This window comes from Lolium perenne, chromosome 5 (assembly GCF_019359855.2).
Source record: "Lolium perenne isolate Kyuss_39 chromosome 5, Kyuss_2.0, whole genome shotgun sequence".
Classification (NCBI taxonomy): domain Eukaryota; kingdom Viridiplantae; phylum Streptophyta; class Magnoliopsida; order Poales; family Poaceae; genus Lolium; species Lolium perenne.
In genome coordinates this window covers 174,981,594-175,006,346 of record NC_067248.2, presented here as the reverse complement: position 1 = coordinate 175,006,346, position 24,753 = coordinate 174,981,594, and the positions used below count along the sequence as shown (strand labels likewise).

Here is a 24,753-nt window from a genome sequence, read left to right as displayed (position 1 = left end):
CGCCGGCGGAGTAGAAGGCGGGAAGGTGCTCGATCAGTCCGCGCAGGAGATGCAACTCCGCCGGCGAGCGCTCCGCCGGAGAAACCCTAGCGGGATTTGGGGGGAGAAGAGAGAAGAGGAGGCTGCGTGAAATGAATTGAAGACGAGATGCGAGAACGGCCAAAGCGAAGGGAGAACGGTCGACACGTGCTGTCCGGGCCCACGTGCGCGGTCGGTCCCAGGTGCCAGACGGTCGGAGCGCGCAGGGATTCGATCGCTGGACGATGCCGATCGGACGGACAGGAAGCGGAGGCTGCAACGAGCAACGTGGCCTCCGAGCACTTTTTAGCATCTGGGTTTAAACTTTCCCTATTTTGTTTCTTTTTACCGCCAACTCTCATAAATCTCAGGATTTTTTTCTTCGACATTATTCAAACAAAATTCGAAATATTCAAGCACAAAACAAATAATTTTCTAGCTCAAATTAGCTGTACAGCTTATGCATCGCTAAGACTCTTCCGTCCAAGACCAGCAGGTCACGACCTCCAATCTCATTTTTTTTGACGCAAAACACAGAAAAACTAAACAACAAAAAAACAATATTTTCCTCTTGCATATAGTTCAACTCAGGCGACCATTTGGAAACCCCTTCGCACCAAGCTTTCTATATAATACGTCATACTTGGTCCATTTGAGCAAAAACTAGAGTTGAAATTCAAATGTAGCCAAATCTTTTTGATCGATACCAATACTTCTCAGCAGGTAACGGAGGGGGGGGAAAAAACCCTGCTTTTGGATCACCTCTTCAATCACAAAAAAAAAAAAACCCGCCTCCATCGCAGAACCATCTACATATGTCAGCCTGCCAAGAATCACAGCTCAGTATGTTGTTTCACAACACAAGCTACTTCAAAATATGTGTACACCAGACACTCCAAGTTATTATGACGTAACCCATTCAAGAAATCTGTCTCAATCTTTACAAAACAACATCATCATGTCCATGTACAAAGAGCAACAGTAGGGGAACAAGGCAAAATACTTATCACATGACATATGCCAGCACTCAACTATACAAGAAATCACACAACTCTACCAGTAAATCCTTTAACAAATTCGACCAATGCCCAGTTCTGAAATTTCATGACATTGCCCAAAAGTGAAGCTAACACTCAAGCCAATCGGAAGCTACCAGGATCCAATGGTAATCAATATATGCTGTGTATGATAAGAACTTTTTTTTTAGACTAGAGGAGAACCTTAACACCCAGGTTCAAAGTATTCGGAGACCATGACGATATAAACAGAAATGGCAGGTATAAAAACATCATCCACTCTTCGACTAGGAACAAAAAAATAACGACCTGTGTAGCTTCTAATGCAAATTGTATTGCATAACCACAAGTTGAAGACAACGACAACCTTGTCGTGGGGATGAATAACACTAGCAGTACCAGCATAATTGATAAACTCAAACAATACCAAATCATGTCAAGAATCATATGTAACAACGCAGCAATTGTGGCTCATGTACTACTATTTACAAACAGGTGAATCAACAAAATAACACCCAGGTTGCATCAGATTTTAATTAGCTACTCCAAACAAACATAGACCCATCACCTATGCATCATCACCAGCTTGACAGGGAAAATCATCTACCAATGCCAAGTTCCAAAATTTCATGACCTTGACAAAAAGAATAGAAGGCTATTTCAACCCAAACACTCAAGCCAATATGACCAATCGGAAGATACCAGGTTCTGATGGTAATCAGTACAGCTGCACAAGATCTTGACTTTTTTTAGACTACTATGGGAGTCCTGGTTCGGTCAAAGGCCTAGGGCCTGGGGGGGAATGAGAAGTCTCACCAGGCGTTGAGGACGTCGGACAAGACCGCGAGGATGGAACCGAGGCGTCATACCGGACACGAGGAATGAAAGGCTACCAGATCTCACAGCCCCAGGTGCCATGAACCTGATGCAATTAAGAGAAACAAGAATGCTTACTGTCAAGCAAATATATAGCAATAGCACTATCAAAAGCTAATTATAGCAAATCAATGACTACCTTTTGTCCTTCTAAACAAAGTATTGAACATTTAACATGGAACTACCAGAAACATGTACCAGATATGCCACCTCGATCAAACCTCAAAAGACCATGTAAAAACAAAGGTGAACTGGGATACACATGTAACATCTACCAACCCATGTTTAAGAACTACATATCCATCTAACTGCAAACCAATTTTAATTGAGCATTTTGTTATTTACAGGAAAAGAAAAGATTTTACCATAAGATTATTTTAAATAAGAACACATGCCAGACTTTACTAGGCTGCTGCATCTGCCATATCATGGAAGGCTCCAAATGCAGATAGTCACTTTCATGGCTGAACCCTGGCAACCTGGCCAGCTCATGGAAGCACCAGACTTAAAGCCCTTGCAGAAGTAAACAAGGGAGTCAAGAACAGTAATGCGAAAAATACATGGCCAGCTGGGTTTTTGGAATGGACAACAAGACTTGCCCCTTGCACTTGGAGCAGTGGACATTACAGGAAAAAGAGAGCTTTCAATCATGCAACAACATACAGCTTGGTCATGCCCATACGAAAGGAATCATGACATAAGTCAGCAATCAAGACATTCCATCAAATCAAGAATTGCAAATAAAGGAAAGCCAACCTGAATGCCAGCATGACTACACAAATAGAAATCAAACTCAGATGGCAAATCTTCGAATCAAAAACAGTGCCTACAAATTGATACATCAGAAAGGTCTGTTCCTCAGTGATAAGATGGAATCAAGCGAAGCACAAACAACTAACCAAGGAGTATGTTCCCACTTTTATGAACAGTACGATGATCATTGTGGTTATTAGCAAAAAGCCTCATGCTTCGCCTGCAAAACAAATTCAGAATCAACTGCACATCAGGCTTATAAAACACAGGCAAACAAGTTTTTTTTATCTAAGCAGCTGATGTCTTACTACTTAAACACGTTAAATAAAAAAAATGTATATATAAGTTCTTGCTCGCAAAGGGCAATACCAAATCATTCACAAATTATATTTTATCTAAGTGGCTGCTGTCCTGCTACTTAAACATGTTAAATCAATAAGATGTGTGCATGTTTGATCAGGTTTTAATATAGCAGACCTGCCGATGGTTAATATCATCAGTTCAAGAAAATACTACTAAAAGTCTTGGAGTGCACATCAGGTTTGAACATTACATACTGGTCGACGAGAAATCATGTACATGATCTACTCGATGTGGCTGGTGTACTACAACCAGATTTAGACATGTTAAATCAATTTAACAACACCCAGTTGATAAGGTCCAGATTCTTAGCTTTGTGGCATGAAACAAGATACCAAATCTCAGGTTCGTGCCAGATTCTTAGAAAAGATGCATTTTTTAGCAAGATTAGATGGAGGAAAAGGAGAGAGGCCTCACGAGGCAGTGGCAGCTCAGAGTGCTGGCCGACAGTAGAAGTGGCGTTGTCGCCGGAAGACGCCAGCGGCAGCAGTTCCGGCCATACTGCGGGAGCAGCAGCCATGGCAGGGGAACACTGATTCATCATCCGTGCTTCCCCGCCGCCATCCCGGCAACACAGCAAGCCCCTCCGGCAGCCCACCATCACACGCAGCAGCTGTTTGGTCTGTTGCCGTGAGTGATCCTGTAAGTGCAGAACTCTGAATATTAATGTAACAGGAAGCAAATAATCTACAAGAGATGGAGAACCAATGACTGTACTCTTCCACAATGTGGTAATAAATAGGTACAGTATATAAGGGAAAAACACTCATACTAATATATATTAGCAACGAACTCATACTACTAGAGTACCTAGTCTATCTGCTGCATATAGATGCTGAGAGCACGTTACACTAGATAGGCTTTGCAAGCAAGACATAGATAACTAATGGACATGGTCATACACTCATACTAGGCTAATTTCTGTAAGTGCACATGTAGGCTGTAGAGTGTCGACTCACACACAAACAGATGCAACCTAGAGCTACTAGTAATTAGTTTGCTATTTTGGTTAATTTTAAAGAGATAAAAGAGCTGCCGAACCACTCGCTTGTAGGTGCATCCACACACACCCAGCAGGACTAGGAACCGCACAGACAAAATCAATGAACATAGACATTCAAATTTGGATTTTTAGTAACATTCTTGGTGACATTATATTGTCCTGTCAGATCGAAAATTTATCTCATGCATACAAGGACTGATATATACATGGAAGGCTGGAACACATTTAAAATCCTGTACATCCGTTCCTGCTAAATGGGCGTACATCCGTCAATTGATTAACAATTAGTTTAGGCGTGACCTGAAGAATAGCTCAGCTGAACAACACTATCTAACAGACTGAACAATATTCAGATGCTTGTGACTTCCTCTACACGTTCAACGGGAGAAAAGCTACAAATTTTAGCAAGAACGGATGGAATAAGAGGAGGAGAGAGGCTTCACCTGGATGCAGCGGCTTCGAGTGGTGGCCAACATCAGTAGGTCGCGGGCGAGGTTGCCAGAAGAAGAAGACGCCGGCAGAAGCACCTCCGACCGGACTTCTGCCAGAAGCAGGCGGTGCAGGCGACCACCGGCTCGTCCTTCGTGCCTCCCCGCCGTCATCCTGGCGCCGCAGCGAGCCCTCCCGCCGGCCGTGGTCAGACGCGCTCACCGGCAGCAGCAAATCGATCTTTGGCTGTGAGTTGTGGTGGAGGCGGCATGTAGATGCGCTAGAGGAGGAGGGCCGGCCGGAGCTCGACGGAGCCAAGCGGCGGCACCGCTTTGGCGGATTCCTGTGGGTCTAGGGATCGCCGTGGGGGCTGCAGAACGATGGTTCCATTCCATGGAGACCGTGCAGGAGGAGGAGTTGGTGCCGGTGCGGTGGTCGGCGGCGCGAGGGCTCGCCAGAACCAGGCGGGATTTGCCGGCGATGGAAGGGGAACGGGAGGCGGAGCAGACAGCAGAGTCGGAGAAGGGTAAAAGACGTGAAAGAAAGAGAGTGGCGCTGTGTTGGGTGGGGGTTTGGACTTAACCAAATTTTCGTCTCTTGATTTTGGGCCAAAAAATCCGGCTCCAAAATGCGGGTTAATTGTTTGGTGCCATGGATCCATGACATGGCAATTTCAGGTCCCGAGAAGATATTAAACACCCAGTAAATGCTCGAGGAGATCAATCAGCATGCCATCGGAAAATAAATTGCGCCGCCTACCTACCCTTGAGGAGATCAATGGGCGTCACGCAGAGAGATAAATCGCGACGATTACCCTGTCTCCTATCTTAACTTCTTAATTAAGTGATGAAAATTCTACTGATTGTAGTAATTGCATTGTCGGCACTTTCCTTGCTTTCTCTGTTGACTAAGCTGCTGGATCTCGACGCCATTCCTGATTCCCGCTATGTTGGATCTCGACGCTTCTGTGATTATAACAAATTTCACTGGGAAATTTAGAGAGCTACCACGAAAAGCAAATGGAAAATAGCTTGCATGTTGCTTTTCGTGTGTGTATAAATCATCATGTCGCCTACAATTGATCTAGTAAGAAAATGATCATGAATGCATGTAGCTCTTCTACCTAAGAGCATCTTCACCGGAGCCCCCGATAGCGGCCCTTATAGAGATTTGAGGGCCTTGAGCGAAAATGGGCCACGCGCCCCGAAAAGCGTCGGCGATTTTTCGAGCCCAATAGAAGGGCCGACAACCCCGTTTAGGCTCCTTAGCCAAGGGTGCGAATCGGACGCGTTGGCGCCTCGCGAGGATGAAAATTTTGGGCGTGGGAGCCGCCTGTCAGTGACGCCAGGGCGCCGCGCGGGACATTTTACCGCCACAACACCGCGCGGGATGTTTCCCGCCTCGCCGGTGATACGTCTCCGACGTATCGATAATTTCTTATGTTCCATGCCACATTATTGATGTTATCTACATGTTTTATGCACACTTTATGTCATATTCGTGCATTTTCTGGAACTAACCTATTAACAAGATGCCGAAGTGCCGATTCTTGTTTCTGCTGTTTTTGGTTTCAGAAATCCTAGTAAGGAAATATTCTCGGAATTGGACGAAATCAAAGCCCAGGGGCCTATTTTCTCACGAAGCTTCCAGAAGTCCGAAGGAGAGACGAAAAGGGGCCACGGAGGGGCCACACCATAGGGCGGCGCGGCCCCCCCCTTGGCCGCGCCGGCCTGTAGTGTGGGGCCCCCGTGCCGCCTCTTGACCTGCCCTTCCGCCTATAAAAAGTCTCCGTGACGAAACCCCCGATGCGAGAGCCACGATACGGAAAACCTTCCAGAGACGCCGCCGCCGCCGATCCCATCTCGGGGGATCCAGGAGATCGCCTCCGGCACCCTGCCGGAGAGGGGAATCATCTCCCGGAGGACTCTACGCCGCCATGGTCGCCTCCGGTGTGATGTGTGAGTAGTCTACCCCTGGACTATGGGTCCATAGCAGTAGCTAGATGGTTGTCTTCTCCCCATTGTGCTATCATTGTCGGATCTTGTGAGCTGCCTAACATGATCAAGATCATCTATCTGTAATTCTATATGTTGCGTTTGTTGGGATCCGATGAATAGAGAATACTTGTTATGTTGATTATCAAAGTTATGCTATGTGTTGTTTATGATCTTGCATGCTCTCCGTTACTAGTAGATGCTCTGCCAAGTAGATGCTTGTAACTCCAAGAGGGAGTACTTATGCTCGATAGTGGGTTCATGCCCGCATTGACACAGGACAATGTGAGAAAGTTCTAAGGTTGTGTTGTCTTTGTTGCCACTAGGGATAAAACATTAGTGCTATGTTCAAGGATGTAGTCACTAGTTACATTACGCACCATACTTAATGCAATTGTCTGTTGTTTGCAACTTAATACTGGAGGGGTTCGGATGATAACCTCGAAGGTGGACTTTTTAGGCATAGATGCGGTTGGATGACGGTCTATGTACTTTGTCGTAATGCCCAATTAAATCTCACTATACTCATCATGATATGTATGTGCATGGTCATGCTCTCTTTATTTGTCAATTGCCCAACTGTAATTTGTTCACCCAACATGTCGTTCGTCTTATGGGAGAGACACCTCTAGTGAACTGTGGACCCCGGTCCAATTCTCTTTACTGAAATACAATCTACTGCAATACTTGTTCTACTGTTTTCTGCAAACAATCATCTTCCACACAATACGGTTAACTCTTTGTTACAGCAAGCCGGTGAGATTGACAACCTCACTGTTTCGTTGGGGCAAGGTACTTTGGTTGTGTTGTGCAGGTTCCACGTTGGCGCCGGAATCCCTGGTGTTGCGCCGCACTACATCCCGCCGCCATCAACCTTCAACGTGCTTCTTGGCTCCTCCTGGTTCGATAAACCTTGGTTTCTTTCTGAGGGAAAACTTGCTGCTGTGCGCATCATACCTTCCTCTTGGGGTTGCCCAACGAACGTGTGAAATACACGCCATCAAGCTAAATTTCTCGGGCGCCGTTGCTTGCAGAGATCAAGACACGCTGCAAGGGGAGTCTCCACTTCTCAATCTCTTTACTTTGTTTTTGTCTTGCTTAGTTTTATTTACTACTTTGTTTGCTGCACTAAATCAAAATACAAAAAAATTAGTTGCTAGTTTACTTTATTTGCTATCTTGTTTGCTATATCTAAAACACAAAAAAATTAGTTTACTTGCATTTACTTTATCTAGTTTGTTTTATTTACTGTTGCTAAAATGGCCAACGCTGAAAACACTAAGTTGTGTGACTTCACAACCACAAATAATAATGATTTCTTATGCACACCTATTGCTCCACCTGCTACTACAGCAGAATTCTTTGAAATTAAACCTGCTTTACTGAATCTTGTTATGCGAGAGCAATTTTCTGGTGTTAGTTCTGATGATGCTGCTACCCATCTTAATAATTTTGTTGAATTATGTGAAATGCAAAAATATAAAGATGTAGATGGTGATATTATTAAACTAAAATTGTTCCCTTTCTCATTAAGAGGAAGAGCTAAAGATTGGTTGCTATCTCTGCCTAAGAATAGTATTGATTCATGGACTAAATGCAAGGATGCTTTTATTGGTAGATATTATCCCCCTGCTAAAATTATATCTTTGAGGAGTAGCATAATGAATTTTAAACAATTAGATACTGAACATGTTGCTCAAGCTTGGGAAAGAATGAAATCTCTGGTTAAAAATTGCCCAACCCATGGACTGACTACTTGGATGATCATCCAAACCTTCTATGCAGGACTAAATTTTTCTTCGCGGAATTTATTGGATTCAGCTGCTGGAGGTACCTTTATGTCCATCACTCTTGGTGAAGCAACAAAGCTTCTTGATAATATGATGATCAACTACTCTGAATGGCACACGGAAAGGGCTCCACAAGGTAAGAAGGTAAATTCTGTCGAAGAAACCTCTTCCTTGAGTGATAAGATTGATGCTATTATGTCTATGCTTGTGAATGATAGGACTAATATTGATCCTAATAATGTTCCGTTAGCTTCATTGGTTGCACAAGAAGAACATGTTGATGTAAACTTCATTAAAAATAATAATTTCAACAACAATGCTTACCTAACAATTCTAGTAACAACTATAGACCATATCCTTATAATAATAGCAACGGCTATGGTAATTCTTATGGGAATTCTTACAACAATAATAGGAGTTCACCCCCTGGACTTGAAGCCATGCTTAAAGAATTTATTAGTACACAAACTGCTTTTAACAAATCTGTTGAAGAAAAGCTTGGGAAAATTGATATACTTGCTTCTAAAGTCGATAGTCTTGCTGCTGATGTTGATCTTTTGAAATCAAAAGTTTTGCCTAATGAGAATCATCATAATAAAATTACTACTACAGCAAATACCATTCAAGTTAGAATTAATGAGAATATAAGATTAATGGCTGAACTGCGTGCTAGGTGGGATAGAGAAGAAAATGAAAAACTAGCTAAAGAAAAGAATATAGCTAAAGTTTGGACTATTACCACCACTAGTAATGCTAATGCTACACATGTTGCTGCACCTCCCACTAATACTAATAAAAGAATTGGTGTTAGCAATGTTTCCACTTCTAATGCAAAGCGCGAAAAACTGCCTAAAACTGCTAAAACTGCTTAAAACTACTTTGTGATAAAGCTGCTGAAATTTTTTCCAACATTGGGGATGATGATCCCATTGCTTTAGATTATAATGGTTTGAATTTTGATGATTGCCACATCTCTGAAGTTATAAAGTTCTTGCAAAAACTTGCTAAAAGTCCTAATGCTAGTGCTATAAATTTGGCTTTTACACATCATATTACAAATGCTCTTATAAAAGCTAGAGAAGAGAAACTAGAGCGTGAAGCCTCTATTCCTAAAAAGTTAGAGGATGGTTGGGAGCCCATCATTAAGATGAAGATTAAAGATTTTGATTGTAATGCTTTATGTGATCTTGGTGCAAGTATTTCTGTTATGCCTAAGAAAATTTATAATATGCTTGACTTGCCACCGCTGAAAAATTGTTATTTGGATGTTAATCTTGCTGATCATTCTACAAAGAAACCTTTGGGGAAAGTTGATAATGTTCGCATTACCGTTAACAATAACCTTGTTCCCGTTGATTTTGTTGTCTTGGATATTGAATGCAATGCATCTTGTCCCATTATATTGGGAAGACCTTTTCTTCGAACTGTTGGTGCTGTTATTGATATGAAGGAAGGTAATATAAAATATCAATTTCCTCTCAAGAAAGGTATGGAACACTTCCCTAGAAAGAGAATGAAGGTACGTTTTGACTCTATTATGAGAACAAATTATGATGTTGACACTTCGTCTCTTGATAATACTTGATACACACTTTCTGCGCCTAGCTGAAAGGCGTTAAAGAAAAGCGCTTATGGGAGACAACCCATGTTTTTACCTACAGTACTTTGTTTTTATTTTGTGTCTTGGAAGTTGTTTACTACTGTAGTAACCTCTCCTTATCTTAGTTTTGTGTTTTGTTGTGCCAAGTTAAGCCGTTGATAGAAAAGTAAGTACTAGATTTGGATTACTGCACAGTTCCAGATTTCTTTGCTGTCACGAATCTGGGTCCACCTCCCTGTAGGTAGCTCAGAAAATTAAGCCAATTTACGTGCATGATCTTCAGATATGTACGCAACTTTCATTCAATTTGAGCATTTTCATTTGAGCAAGTCTGGTGCCATTTTAAAATTCGTCAATACGAACTGTTCTGTTTTGACAGATTCTGCCTTTTATTTCGCATTGCCTCTTTCGCTATGTTGGATGAATTTCTTTGATCCATTAATGTCCAGTAGCATTATGCAATGTCCAGAAGTGTTAAGAATGATTGTGTCACCTCTGAATATGTCAATTTATATTGTGCACTAACCCTCTAATGAGTTGTTTCGAGTTTGGTGTGGAGGAAGTTTTCAAGGATCAAGAGAGGAGTATGATGCAACATGATCAAGGAGAGTGAAAGCTCTAAGCTTGGGGATGCACCCGGTGGTTCACCCCTGCATATATCAAGAAGACTCAAGCGTCTAAGCTTGGGGATGCCCAAGGCATCCCCTTCTTCATCGACAACATTATCAGGTTCCTCCCCTGAAACTATATTTTTATTCCATCACATCTTATGTGCTTTTTCTTGGAGCGTCGGTTTGTTTTTGTTTTTTATTTTGTTTGAATAAAATGGATCCTAGCATTCACTTTATGGGAGAGAGATACGCTCCGCTGTAGCATATGGACAAGTATGTCCTTGGTTTCTACTCATAGTATTCATGGCGAAGTTTCTCCTTCGTTAAATTGTTATATGGTTGGAATTGGAAAATGATACATGTAGTAATTGCTATAAATGTCTTGGGTAATGTGATACTTGGCAATTGTTGTGCTCATGATTAAGCTCTTGCATCATATGCTTTGCACCCATTAATGAAGAAATACATAGAGCATGCTAAAATTTGGTTTGCATATTTGGTTTCTCTAAGGTCTAGATAATTTCTAGTATTGAGTTTGAACAACAAGGAAGACGGTGTAGAGTCTTATAATGTTTTCAATATGTCTTTTATGTGAGTTTTGCTGCACCGGTTCATCCTTGTGTTTGTTTCAAATAAGCCTTGCTAGCCTAAACCTTGTATCGAGAGGGAATACTTCTCATGCATCCAAAATACTTGAGCCAACCACTATACTATTTGTGTCCACCATACCTACCTATACTACATGGTATTTTTCCGCCATTCCAAAGTAAATTGCTTGAGTGCTACCTTTAAAATTCCATCATTCACCTTTGCAATATATAGCTCATGGGACAAATAGCTTAAAAACTATTGTGGTATTGAATATGTAATTATGCACTTTATCTCTTATTAAGTTGCTTGTTGTGCGATAACCATGTTCACTGGGGACGCCATCAACTTTTCATTGTTGAATTTCATGTGAGTTGCTATGCATGTTCGTCTTGTCTGAAGTAAGAGAGATCTACCACCATATGGTTAAGCATGCATATGTTAGAGAAGAACATTGGGCCGCTAACTAAAGCCATGCTCCATGGTGGAAGTTTCAGTTTTGGACAACAATCCTCAAATCTCAAATGAGAAAATTATTAATTGTTGTTATATGCTTATGCATAAAAGAGGAGTCCATTATCTCGTTGTCTATGTTGTCCCGGTATGGATGTCTAAGTTGAAGAATAATCAATAGCGAGAAATCCAATGCGAGCTTTCTCCTTAGACCTTTGTACAAAGCGGCATAGAGGTACCCCTTTGTGACACTTGGTAAAAACAATGCATTGTGATGACCCGGTAGTCCAAGCTAATTAGGACAAGGTGCGGGCACTATTAGTACACTATGCATGAGGCTTGCAACTTATAAGATATAATTTACATGATGCATATGCTTTATTACTACCGTTGACAAAATTGTTTCATGTTTTCAAAATCAAAGCTCTAGCACAAATATAGCAATCGATGCTTTTCCTCTATGGAGGACCATTCTTTTACTTTCAATGTTGAGTCGGTTCACCTATCTCTCTCCACCTCCAAGAAGCAAACACTTGTGTGAACTGTGCATTGATTCCTACATACTTGCTTATTGCACTTATTATATTACTCTATGTTGACAATATCCATGAGATATACATGTTACAAGTTGAAAGCAACCGCTGAAACTTAATCTTCTTTTGTGTTGCTTCAATATCTCTACTTTGAATTATTGCTTTATGAGTTAACTCTTATGCAAGACTTATTGATGCTTGTCTTGAAGTGCTATTTATGAAAAGTCTTTGCTATATGATTCACTTGTTTACTCATGTCATATACATTGTTTCGATCGCTGCATTCACTACATATGCTTTACAAATAGTATGATCAAGATTATGATGGCATGTCACTCCGTAAATTATCTCGTGTTATCGTTTTACCGCTCGGGACGAGCAGAACTAAGCTTGGGGATGCTGATACGTCTCCGACGTATCGATAATTTCTTATGTTCCATGCCACATTATTGATGTTATCTACATGTTTTATGCACACTTTATGTCATATTCGTGCATTTTCTGGAACTAACCTATTAACAAGATGCCGAAGTGCCGATTCTTTGTTCTGCTGTTTTTGGTTTCAGTAAATCCTAGTAAGGAAATATTCTCGGAATTGGACGAAATCAAAGCCCAGGGCCTATTTTCTCACGAAGCTTCCGTAAGTCCGAAGGAGAGACGAAGAGGGGCCACGGAGGGGCCACACCATAGGGCGGCGCGGCCCCCTTGGCCGCGCCGGCACAGTAGTGTGGGGCCCCGTGCCGCCTCTTGACCTGCCCTTCCGCCTATAAAAAGTCTCCGTGACGAAACCCCCATGCGAGAGCCACGATACGGAAAACCTTCCGGAGACGCCGCCGCCGCCGATCCCATCTCGGGGGATCCAGAGATCGCCTCCGGCACCCTGCCGGAGAGGGGAATCATCTCCCGGAGGACTCTACGCCGCCATGGTCGCCTCCGGTGTGATGTGTGAGTAGTCTACCCCTGGACTATGGGTCCATAGCAGTAGCTAGATGGTTGTCTTCTCCCCATTGTGCTATCATTGTCGGATCTTGTGAGCTGCCTAACATGATCAAGATCATCTATCTGTAATTCTATATGTTGCGTTTGTTGGGATCCGATGAATAGAGAATACTTGTTATGTTGATTATCAAAGTTATGCTATGTGTTGTTTATGATCTTGCATGCTCTCCGTTACTAGTAGATGCTCTGGCCAAGTAGATGCTTGTAACTCCAAGAGGGAGTACTTATGCTCGATAGTGGGTTCATGCCCGCATTGACACAGGACAAGTGATGAAAGTTCTAAGGTTGTGTTGTGTCGTTGCCACTAGGGATAAAACATTAGTGCTATGTTCAAGGATGTAGTCACTAGTTACATTACGCACCATACTTAATGCAATTGTCTGTTGTTTGCAACTTAATACCGGAGGGGTTCGGATGATAACTTTGAAGGTGGACTTTTTAGGCATAGATGCAGTTGGATGACGGTCTATGTACTTTGTCGTAATGCCCAATTAAATCTCACTATACTCATCATGATATGTATGTGCATGGTCATGCTCTCTTTATTTGTCAATTGCCCAACTGTAATTTGTTCACCCAACATGCTGTTCGTCTTATGGGAGAGACACCTCTAGTGAACTGTGGACCCCGGTCCAATTCTCTTTACTGAAATACAATCTACTGCAATACTTGTTCTCTTGTTTTACGCAAACAATCATCTTCCACACAATACGGTTAACTCTTTGTTACAGCAAGCCGGTGAGATTGACAACCTCACTGTTTCGTTGGGGCAAAGTACTTTGGTTGTGTTGTGCAGGTTCCACGTTGGCGCCGGAATCCCTGGTGTTGCGCCGCACTACATCCCGCCGCCATCAACCTTCAACGTGCTTCTTGGCTCCTCCTGGTTCGATAAACCTTGGTTTCTTTCTGAGGGAAAACTTGCTGCTGTGCGCATCATACCTTCCTCTTGGGGTTGCCCAACGAACGTGTGAAATACACGCCATCAGCCGGCGGTCTATATTATCCCTCCTCCCCCGCCATTGCTGCAAAACCCTAGAAAAATTCACAATGTGGGATTCGTGGGACGAGGCGGTCGTAGAACTGGTGGAGGCGGACCCGCAGCTCGCAGAGTACGAGGCGTGGGAGGAGCGGCGCCAGGAGGCAGAGCGGCGGAAGCACGGGGAGGCGGAGCGGGAGGCGCGGCGGGAGGACCCGCCTGTTTGGGGGCGCCGGTGTGGGAACTGCTCCCCAAATAGAGGATGCAGTGCCAGCGTCCCCCAAACGGAGGTGTCGGCGCCTCTACCAGCGACTAGTTGGGGGACGCCGGTGGAGATGCTCTAAACGCCTAGGCCATGTAGGTTTTCTTTTTTCACAAGGCGCATGTATCACCTACACAATTGCACTACATGTACATATGTACAAACTCTCTCCATGTTTGTAGCATCCTTCTACTAATCTCGCTGGAAGCGTCGACGACTAAAGAACGCATCCTCCATCACCGACAGACTCAACTCCCCCTAGCTAAATAGCTACCTTGCACCTAGCATCTCCGACGAGATAACAACAATCAATGTCGGATAGGGACATGTCGGAGACTTTCCTTTTCTCCGCCGAGAAGCGATTGTACATACTAGGGCACGAGTGAGAAGATAACCTCAAAGGGAGAGTCACAAGGGTCAAATTTTCATCCCTAGCCACGATGTCCAACATGTACAGTAAAATCGACACGGTCCAAAAAAGTGTAGTTATGATTGAGGAATTACTTTTGTAATTACACGCATGGGTGTGGGTGTTTACGTCACCGTTTGTTTTTCTTTAAGATTCGGATAAAAAGAGGAGAGTGAAAAAGAATCTTTCCACCTAACAAAGGAAGCGGGAATCTCGACGAATAAATCAACGACCCATAACACACCCATACTCATGTGTGTAAGTACAAAATCCACTCTCATTATGTTTCCAAATTAGGTGTCACTTCAAAGTTGTATTTATTTTTCCTATTTACATCACCCTTATATACCCATATTAGAACCCCATGCAAGTGGGTGAGGGTCTTCGCCCATTCCTCTTATGCTTACAGGAGACAACATGTTTGTGGGCCCGACGACTTCTACCCATAGTTTTCCTTCTAAAGCGGTGATTCCATGTGATTTTTCTCTTTACAAGACTCTTATATGCCGGCATTAGGACACCATGAGAGAGGCAAAGGCATAACATAAAAGGGTCCTGCAATATCTACCCCTAACTTTCATTACGAAGTGGTGATTCCATGTGAATTTTATATTTGTATTTTCTTAACATAGGTAATAATGACATGAAATACCAATACATAGGGAAACTTCTTATAAGAGTTTGGTCAGTACCCTCAAAGTGGGACTTTTGCACAATAAGTCTAAAATCTCTGTTCGGTAGTCATGTTTGAGAAGCAAAAGCTACTTAGGAGTTGCGTTCCAGTTTCTCTCTTAACAACACCCTTATATGCTCACAATAGGATCTCATAACATATGAGGTGGGTTTCCAAGTCTTACAATATCAAGTTGGCCCCTATTTTTCTGGTTCCTGTTACGTCTACTCTAACTATCATTCGAAGGTGGTGATTCCATGTGACTTTATCTTTATTTGTGTTATCACATGTCATGTGAACATGAAAATCCCCAAAAGAGCTCAAGCCTAACAAGAGTTGGGTCGGTGCTCCGAAGTGGGAATTTCCGTATAAGTTAATAATTAATCTACCATCATGATAGTCATGTTTTCTGAAGCAAGTAACCACATAAAGAAGTTGAACGGTGTTTATTGGATTTTACTCTTTACACCCCACTTATATACCCATATTAGGACCCTTCATTGCATAGTTTCAAGCAAAACCCTATGCAGTGGGCCCCATGATGTCTACCCCTAACATTAATTCGAAAGTGGTGATTCCATGTTAATTTTTCTTTGTTTGTGCTAGAATATGTCATAGGGACATGGGCAACCAAAAAAGAATCAGTTTTCTTACGAGATTTGGGTCAACAGCCCCCAAGTGGGAGCTTTGTACTATAAGTAGGAGATCTTCCTTCTTCCTTCGAGGTAGTCATGTTTGTGAAGAAAGTGACACTTGAGTTTTGTGTATTGACTCTTCCTCTTTTAATTAACCATCCGTAAATACCCATGCTAGCACTACATGCAAGAGTTAAAGAGTTTTCCACCATTCCGCAGGTGATTTTAGGTGAATCCATGTTCGATGGGCTCCACCAAGTCCGTGTGTACATTTTTTTATTTGCTTGTGTTATAATCATTGTTCAAAAAATCGGTCGAATCAGCGATAAATAGGCCAATTAATCGCTACTCGGGACCCGACTGTGTCAAATACCTCTAACCGAAGGTGTTAATCGTTTAGCCCGACTAATCGATATGGCAGTCCGATTAATAGGTATGTTCTAGTTAACTACTATATCTAGGTAAAAAAAAGTCGCAAACTTTTCAAGGAAAATCACACGTGCAGCCGGTACCCCTCCAAAATCAAATATGTTTGCGAAGCTCCCTCTCGATTCCTGCCTCTAGGAGATCGATCCCCCCCACCCGTCACAGACTAATTCCTTGCCATCGCCGACTACCTACTTATCGTCGTCGATCAGTTCCTCGTTGTTGCCGACTAGACCTCAATACATGAGCTGACCGCCTTGAGGATCTCGTCTAGGAGCTTGAGACTGCATTCATTAGTTTAGGTGGCTGAGTTGCAAGAGGAGTCGTTCCTTGGGTAGGTAGCAAGAGAAGAGAAACTTCAGAGGTTGGAGGAGGAGAAGCGGAAGGAAGGAACATGGTGGCGGCTGGTGGGTCCCCTTAGTCTATTGTGATCTTGAAAATTAGATCATGGAGGAGAAGCGTACATGGTTTAATGAGCTTTGGGGCTCTAAAGAAGTAGGGTCGGACATATAGAGGCCCGTATAATATATTTTTCTTATGTACATGTGTTTAAACTGCTAATTTGTGTAGGTTGTACCAAAATAGTTGACCAATTAAATTAGCGAATCATCTTAATTCTAATTAGTCTCTACTCCCAAGATGACCGAGCAGCTAATGATTACAGATTTCCTTGCCATTGGTTATAGTAGGTTATGGGAACATGAAAACCGAAAGAATAGACCAATTTTTTGAAGAGTTGGGTTGGTGCCATCAAATAGAGAGTTTTGCACTGTAGGTTTATAATCTTCTTACAACATAGTCCTATTTGTGAAGTAAGTGCCCCTCTAGAGTTGTGTCGTGGATTTTCCTCTTTACACCACACTTACATACTCATATTAACACCTATGCAAGAGGGGTAAGCTTTCTGAACCTCCGTCGCACAATTTAGTTGACACCATGTCCCGTAAGCCTCGTGTCGAAAGTGGTTACTCCACATGACCTATCTCTCTATTTGTTTTAGGATAGGTCATTTTAGAGTTGTATATTGTAGCTGGTCTTTACAACACCCTTATATACCTCTAACCGAAGGTGTTAATCGTTTAGCCCGACTAATCGATATGGCAGTCCGATTAATAGGTATGTTCTAGTTAACTACTATATCTGGGTAAAAAAAAAGTCGCAAACTTTTCAAGGAAAATCACACGTGCAGCCGGTACCCCTCCAAAATCAAATATGTTTGCGAAGCTCCCTCTCGATTCCTGCCTCTAGGAGATCGATCCCCCCCCCCCCCCCCCCACCACCCGTCGCAGACTAATTCCTTGCCATCACCGACTACCTACTTATCATCGTTGATCAGTTCCTTGTTGTTGCCGACTAGACCTCAAAACACGAGTGACGAGGTGAGATGAATGTCACAAATATACTGCAACTAAAATAATGTCCTCCATTTTTCATGTACTCCATCCGTTCATAAAATGATATCGAAAATTTATCTAAATCCAACATATATATATATATATTTAGACAAACTTACAACGTTATTGTATGAATAGAGGTAGTAATTAAGGAAGGGAGCCGAGCGGGAAAAGTAATTTGCGCCGCAGTCGAATGACTATCCAACATCTGAAAAAAAGGAAAAAAAGAAAAAGAAAACACACGCATTACTCATGTCCCTCTCGATTCCCCATATCCCTCTTTCTCTTTCTCTCACAATACAAATCCCCCGCCGGGAACTGTACCCAATCCCCCGCCGTCTACTCCGGCCACCATGCTCGCCCTATCCCCGCTCACTTCCCCCGCCGACGGAGCCCTCCCGTGCCCTCAATCGCGCCGCCCCGCAAACACTAGCCGCTCCCCTGCAGGCGCCGGCGCCAGCGCGACCGCGGCTGTTCAAGACGGCGACCGGCGCAGGAGGACGGGGCTGACCGCAGTATGGACTTCTGGTCGCATCCCGAGCCGTCGATTCGCCATCCGTCGGAGCCGCTGCTCGCCCACGGGAACCACCAAGGTCGCCGCCGCCGCGCGAGCTCCGGTACCCCTGTCGCGCCGGCGTATTGGAGGGGTCACCTGGGGCCATGGACGCGGCCGTGTGCTCCGGATGGAGCCCTTCCGCGACCTGCAAGACCCAAGCCCCACTTCCACGCCGCCGTCCAGGAGCCACCCAAAGGTCGAAATCTTCGCCTCTCGTGCTAGAGTCGACACAACAATTTTGTATGACTGCGTATTTGCTCAACTCCTACTTCAGGCTACATTGCACTAGATCACTCTAGGTTTTCGTACTAGTACTGCCTGGTTCAAAATTTAATTTTATGCATCCATAGAAATTTTCGCACCTACAGGAAATTGAACTTGTTTTGCATGTATCTTCGTTGTAGGTGTGGCTGGCAAGAATGCAAACCAGCCTGTGCGTTTACCGCGGCAGCGTGCGATGGCAGCGGGTGGCCTACTTCTTTGACTCCGTGGCCTTTGGTAAATTTCTGGTTCCTCTTCTTTGTCCTCTAGGTTTGTCCGTGATAGCACGGCCATGTGGATTTGATATGACAATTTGGGAAGAATATGATGGTTTGATGGTAGTGGGTTTTGTTGGAATGGTTCCAATACCCTGTTCATCTTTTTGTTGAAGAACACTAACTAAGGCTGAATGAATGCTTCAGCTAGTCTGTACTTGCATTGCGTGATGTATGTTATTCATCTGTGGTAGTTCAGGATCACATCAATTCAGCAGCCTATCTTCTCTGCCCTTGAATTGATTTTTTCCTGTGTTGCTTTGCATAGTAAAAGCCTAGCTCAAGTATTGCTGATACTTTGTGAAAATGAAAACAAAGTACAGATTACTTTCTTTCTTTCAATCCATCCTAGGTCAAGTGTTGTGTTGATTACAACCTTCTGTGATTACCCCCTGCCCAAGTGAAGTGCTTGTCCGATTTTAACATGCTACTCCCTCCAATCCATAATATGCATCGGTGATTCAGTATAACTTCAGTACAAAGTTGTACTAACTCACCGACACTTATTATGGATCGGAGGGAGTAAAAGAAATTGCCAACCTGTATCACTTGAATTCTATTTTAAACGGTGTTTTAATTGTTGAACACCTGGCTGATTATGTATGCATTGCTACTAAGGGGTGCTTATTTTGCAATATTAAGTTGATGCATATGTTGGCTCAGTTTGAACTCTACATGACATGGTTCTTATTATTCTGTTTGCAGCGGACCTCGTGAGGATGTCACCCATATTGATTCTTCTGGTGTTCTTAGGACGCAGGCTGTGTATATCTTCCCCCTGAGGAGGTTGAACCAGGCCATCTACCTGCTCCACACTTAATAACCTACTAATGTAAGTCAAGGAAAATGATTGTTCCATGATTATAGTGTCCAGAAATCTGCCATGATGGTCCTGTGTAATCATGTGCATCACTACATTTTATCGGCCTCTCTCAGTGTTGAGATATATTTGTGTAATTTATTCTAGTGTAATAGGCTAATAGCTAATATGACAAGAAATGGTGTATAATTTTGTTAGCTCATATGGTTTGGGTCTTCGTCAGGTTTGATTTCTGCAAGCCGTATGAGTTTTCAGCTGCCACTTTGGTAATGAATTCGTTTTGTTGCTAATATGCAGGTATATATACTTTATTTCACCTGGAGAACGAGCACCTACCCGGGCTGCTCCTGTGACGGTGGGCTCGTGGTCCTGTGAGTGCAGGATCTGCCTGGACGAGTTCAAGAACGCTGGCAGGTCGGGCTGAGTGAACTTTCCCTGCTGACACGCTGTTGCTGTCCGCAATGGTGTGATGTTGATGTCGCTGGAGAGGAACACCACAGTCTTCGCCCCCCTCCTCTCAGCGTCCAGGATGCATCAGCATCAAGTAACGGTAATCTCTCTCTCCCAACCCTGGTGGATCAGTATGTATGGTTGCTGCACATGGTGATATGATGTGCGCTTTTATGTATGCTCTTGCCAATTGTGAGGTGTAGATATGCAGCTTGCATGTTGTGTTGTATTTTACCGTCCCAGCCTGGGCTGGGAAGGGATTGTGGAAACTTTGATGATGTGCATTAGCTTTGCCTTGATGGTTGTTTGTTGTCCGGTGTTGCGGAAATTCTGGTTGATTGTATGTCACAATGTCACATGTGTTGTGACTGCTGTCTTAATCGAATATTTAGTTGTGCAGGTTTGGATGCCAAAAGATAGGCAAGGTCGTGCAAAAAAAAATTTGAGCAGTCCTTGGCTATTTCATTAGTTGTTTTTTTGGTTTTTTCTTTAGTTGCTTAATTCCCCCATGACGAAGAAAAATACAACAAATTCCAAGTCATAATTGGTCTATAAAAATTATATATGGTTCTTTGTATTATCATTCATGGCTGGTGCTTATTTTGGCTTTAATAGGGTAGGCATTATTTAGCTCATAATTTGTAGAGAAAACAAGTGTACTAGCCCAGGATTATTAAGAGTAGTAGGAGGAGGAAGACTAGATGGCAGCTACCAGGGTAGAAGCTATAGCTGCCTGGTTACGAAGATTCATTGTGCCAGCCGATACCCGAAAGGACTTCTTCGTGACACACCGTCATTCATTCATGTGTTGTCTGTTATTTGGTGTCTCATTATTTTGCTATTTGGTCAGTTAGTTAATGCTCATGCTTATTCTGCTACATGCTTCTTAGAAAGTTGGAACATTCAAAGTTCATTGATAGATGGCCTATACTGCAGTTTCTCGTGGAGTCTCAGAGTTGTGTGTTATATTGCCTTATATGGTGTCAAAAATAAGTATTTCATAATGCAACAAAAATATATATAACAGGGTGTTACAATGTCACCGTGCTTCCCCCAGAATCCAATGGTAACACGGTAGTGTATTCATTCTAATTACTTAATAATTAATGCCTTGAGTTAGCATTCATGGGCTGATTTGGCGGTAATATGATAGACATGATCTAGCTAAAGAATACAAGTGTACTAGCCTGTATAAGTTGCATGGGTGTCATGTTGGCTTCCAAATTTCATTAGTCAGCCAATAAATAAATATGCTCTAGAGCTATCAATGATTTTTTGATTCTTTTTGTTCCATGATTTTTACATGGACTAGATGGATGTAGTAGCTCTTGCCGCAGGCTTCCGCATCATGTGTTTGAAGGAAGCTGTAAAATAGAGGGGTGGTAAGCAAGGAGATGCCATCTCTGTATATGCAGCCTCAGCCTTGCAATTATCTACTGAGTGCTTCTAGGGCGAATTTGTGTTCATTATATTGGAATTAGATGGTAGTGCGATGATGGTCTAGTGTAGCACCTCCCTTGTCACTTCAGTTTTGTTGTTTATTACAAATTATAGATTGTAAGTTCAATTACTGTGTTGTTTGACCAACTTCTTAATTGCAGGGGGATGACAATTCAGTTGTTTATTCAGAAAAGTGCAAGGCTTAGAGCTGTGGCACTTCTAAGCATGATAATGTAAGTTCTCTTTAACCTTTCAGATGTCAGAGGGTAGTAGTTTTATTTGACTATGCATGGGATGTCTATGCATAGTACAGATTTTTATTTAATGTGCGCTAAACCTGTAGCTTGAGTCATTATTATTTAAGAGGGTTTTGTCTATGATGTGACTGGTTGCATTTGCTGGAAGTGATCTGGACTAAGATTAAAGTGGCTATCGTCTTTTGCGATTCGACACTATTTGTCCTGAGATTTTTGCCATATTGATGCCTGTGCTGCTATTTATTTCGAAAATATGAGTTCTGACCCTAAACTGTCGCCTAATTGTTGCCTTACTTGGAACCTTAAACCCGATATTTTATTAGTGTGTTTTGGACCTGGATCTTGAGTTCTTGTTATTTAAAAAGCATTTGTCAGTAGTGCTGCTTGTTGCACCTGTTGTCGCTGATCTGGACTTGAATGATCCAAGTGGCTAAGGTCTATTGTGACTAGACACAATGTTTACCCTGATGAATTCATTTTGTTGCCTTATTGATGCCCGTCCTGCTGCTTATCTCGAAAGATGGATTTCTGCCACTAAAATGTTTCTGAATTGTTGTCTGAATTAGAAACTTTATCGAGCTTATTGATGCTTGTTTGGTTTGAATTGCTTGCTTGCTGGGTTATGAATGAATGAATAAAGAGTGACAGTTAAGATAAGTAATCTTTGTCTCGGAAATAAGCAACGACTGACTGACAGTGTTTAGCGACCTGTACTCTCTGATGTTTGCTGCATGCATATCATAGGGCTGCTGTTACTTATCAAGTTATCATTGCCAAGAATGTTTCTCTCGATATATTTCCTGTTTTCATTATTCACTATTTGCAGCCATACACTTTCTGATCATATGTTAATGCCAATTTCAAATTGTATTCATAAATGCTCAATCTGCTATAGACCTGACCATCATTTTTTTTGTTTTGTTCCATAGAAATGAGGACTAGGTAGGATCAGGAGAGGCCGGGGTAGCAGCTGGAACTTGTAGCTGTTGCCCACAGGCTGATGCATCGGTTGGAAGGAAGCTGGAAGACCCCGGGGACAAGCTCGAACAAACTTCCTTTCAAGCGCCTTGTTGAGCTCTGCATACATCTGGGTATGATGCATGTTGTGTTGTATGAATTTCGTTTTGTTGTGCAACAGCTTTACCTTGTCTTTGGTGTTGTGGAAATTATCGTCCATTGAATCTGGCATGTCACATGGTTTTTTACTATTGCCTTAGTTGAAGTATATAGTTTGCTGTGCAGGTTTGAATGTCCAAAAAACAGTCAAGTTCATGCCAAAATTTTGCACACCCTTGCTAATTGATTTTGATTAATTAACTAGCTTAGTTACTGGTTTTATTTGTCAAAGGAAATTCTGCTGATCATTGTAAATAAGTAGGAAGAATAATTATAGTGTAATGTTTGTCTGGTATTGACATGCTAAAAGAACTTGCTAACTGTAGCTTCATTTCATTAATTATCATTGCTTCATATAACAGCAGCCATACACTTCTGATTATGTAATTCTGGTTGTAAGGCTATTTCTAACTTGTGCATCTGTCTGTGTTAGAGATCTTGACCACGGCGACGACTTGCTCCACTCACAACGCTGCTAAGGACAAGGACAGCTACGATTCGTAGAAAGGTATATCTCGCTGCTTTTTTCTGACAAGTGATTTTTGGTGCTGCCCATACTTTCAGATCTTAGGCTTTTGCTGCATTCATAGGGCTGCTGTCATCATTGTTCACCTTTTCCTTTTAAATGTAAAATATATTGTATCCATAGTCTAGATGTATGCAACTTGTTGAAACTTGTTTGCTTACCCTGTGCCATGGATATGTGTTGTAGTGCGCTTGAATGTACAATTTCCTTGTCCTTTTTTGTTCAAGCTTTGCCTGCCATGGATGTATGCTCTGTCCTTGCCTGTTGCATCTAACCGTTGCGAATTTAGCTTGCTGGTTGGAGTGTTTGGTTCCGGTAACCTGAAGTTCTAGTTCTCATTGATCTCTTTTTAATTGGTGATTGTTAGTGTTATCTTGCGACATAATAGCTCAATATTATGCTTTTCTTGATTAGTAGTGGGTTCATACTTATTCTGTAGCTTATGAATTTCAAATATCATGCATAGATCTGACCATCATGTGTTTGTTCTTGTTGTTGGAGGATACTGCAGAGGTTAACTATATGTTGCTGGAGACCTGATGCATCACCTTGGAAGCTGGAAGACATGATGCTTATGCTACCACCTCTTTGTAGCAGCAACTTTCTAGCACCTTGATGCTAAACACTTGGATGTCATGTAACCCATGAGCAGCCCAGGTTTCGGATCCGGAAGTATGTCCTAATGCAGCGATCTTGTGTTGTATGTAACCGTCCTATGATGGGATTGCAGAAACAAGTATGATGTGCATGAACTTTGTGTTGCCGGTTGTTTGTTATCGGCGTTGAGAAATTTCTGGTTGAGTGTATGTTGATATGTCACATTGGTTGGGACTATTGTCTTAGTTGTAGTCATTGCTTTGTGTGCAGGTTTGGATGTTCTAAAAACAGTCAGGGTCATGCCAAAAAAAATCGGCACAATCTGCATCTTTTCTTTAGTTGATCATAATTTCATGGTATCAAAGTAAAATATAGCAGTTTCAAAGTCCGGATTGATGTTGCTAGCTAGTCATGCAACACTGCTAGGTACTTGCCCCGCCTGGGATAGGGTCCGAGAAGGCATAACCAGAAGACAGAGTGAAAAACAACATGTGCCCTTGAGACCAACCTCTTTCACTTGCATTCCTCCTTGCCAACTGTCCAGACGTATCTGCAGCATTCAACAAGAGAAACTCGTCGCAGACTTCCGCCAAGGTTCTCCTCCGTGGCGCCTGCAGCACCTCCATTTCTCCCTGCACTGCCCACACCGCCATACCT

General features: G+C 42.6%; 2 protein-coding genes across 13 annotated transcripts; one reads left to right on the top strand and one right to left on the bottom strand.

Annotated features, from left to right (window-relative positions):
• Positions 1–429: 429 nt before the first annotated feature.
• On the bottom strand, positions 430–5,023 carry LOC127346597 (uncharacterized). Of its 9 annotated transcripts, none has more exons than XM_071820180.1 (5): positions 4,470–5,023; positions 3,441–3,663; positions 2,667–2,883; positions 1,851–2,575; positions 430–841 (listed from the first exon to the last, which is right to left on the bottom strand). In XM_071820180.1, the coding sequence occupies exons 1-3, from the start codon at positions 4,626–4,628 to the stop codon at positions 2,873–2,875; spliced, it is 393 nt and encodes a 130-aa protein (XP_071676281.1). In that variant the 5' UTR covers positions 4,629–5,023; the 3' UTR covers positions 430–841; positions 1,851–2,575; positions 2,667–2,872. The 9 variants fall into 9 exon arrangements, with proteins under 9 accessions (XP_071676281.1, XP_071676283.1, XP_071676279.1 ...); XM_071820182.1 differs by having other exon boundaries at positions 1,851–1,956; positions 2,810–2,883; XM_071820178.1 differs by lacking the exon at positions 430–841 and having other exon boundaries at positions 1,005–1,956; positions 2,050–2,575.
• A 13,016-nt stretch (positions 5,024–18,039) lies between these two features.
• LOC127300680 (uncharacterized) lies at positions 18,040–24,351 on the top strand. Of its 4 annotated transcripts, none has more exons than XM_071820176.1 (8): positions 18,040–18,594; positions 18,759–18,852; positions 19,596–19,722; positions 20,034–20,260; positions 21,762–21,833; positions 22,787–22,948; positions 23,407–23,481; positions 24,011–24,351. In XM_071820176.1, the coding sequence occupies exons 1-3, from the start codon at positions 18,152–18,154 to the stop codon at positions 19,605–19,607; spliced, it is 549 nt and encodes a 182-aa protein (XP_071676277.1). In that variant the 5' UTR covers positions 18,040–18,151; the 3' UTR covers positions 19,608–19,722; positions 20,034–20,260; positions 21,762–21,833; positions 22,787–22,948; positions 23,407–23,481; positions 24,011–24,351. The 4 variants fall into 4 exon arrangements, with proteins under 4 accessions (XP_071676277.1, XP_071676276.1, XP_071676275.1 ...); XM_071820175.1 differs by having other exon boundaries at positions 20,008–20,260; XM_071820174.1 differs by having other exon boundaries at positions 18,051–18,550.
• Positions 24,352–24,753: the final 402 nt, after the last annotated feature.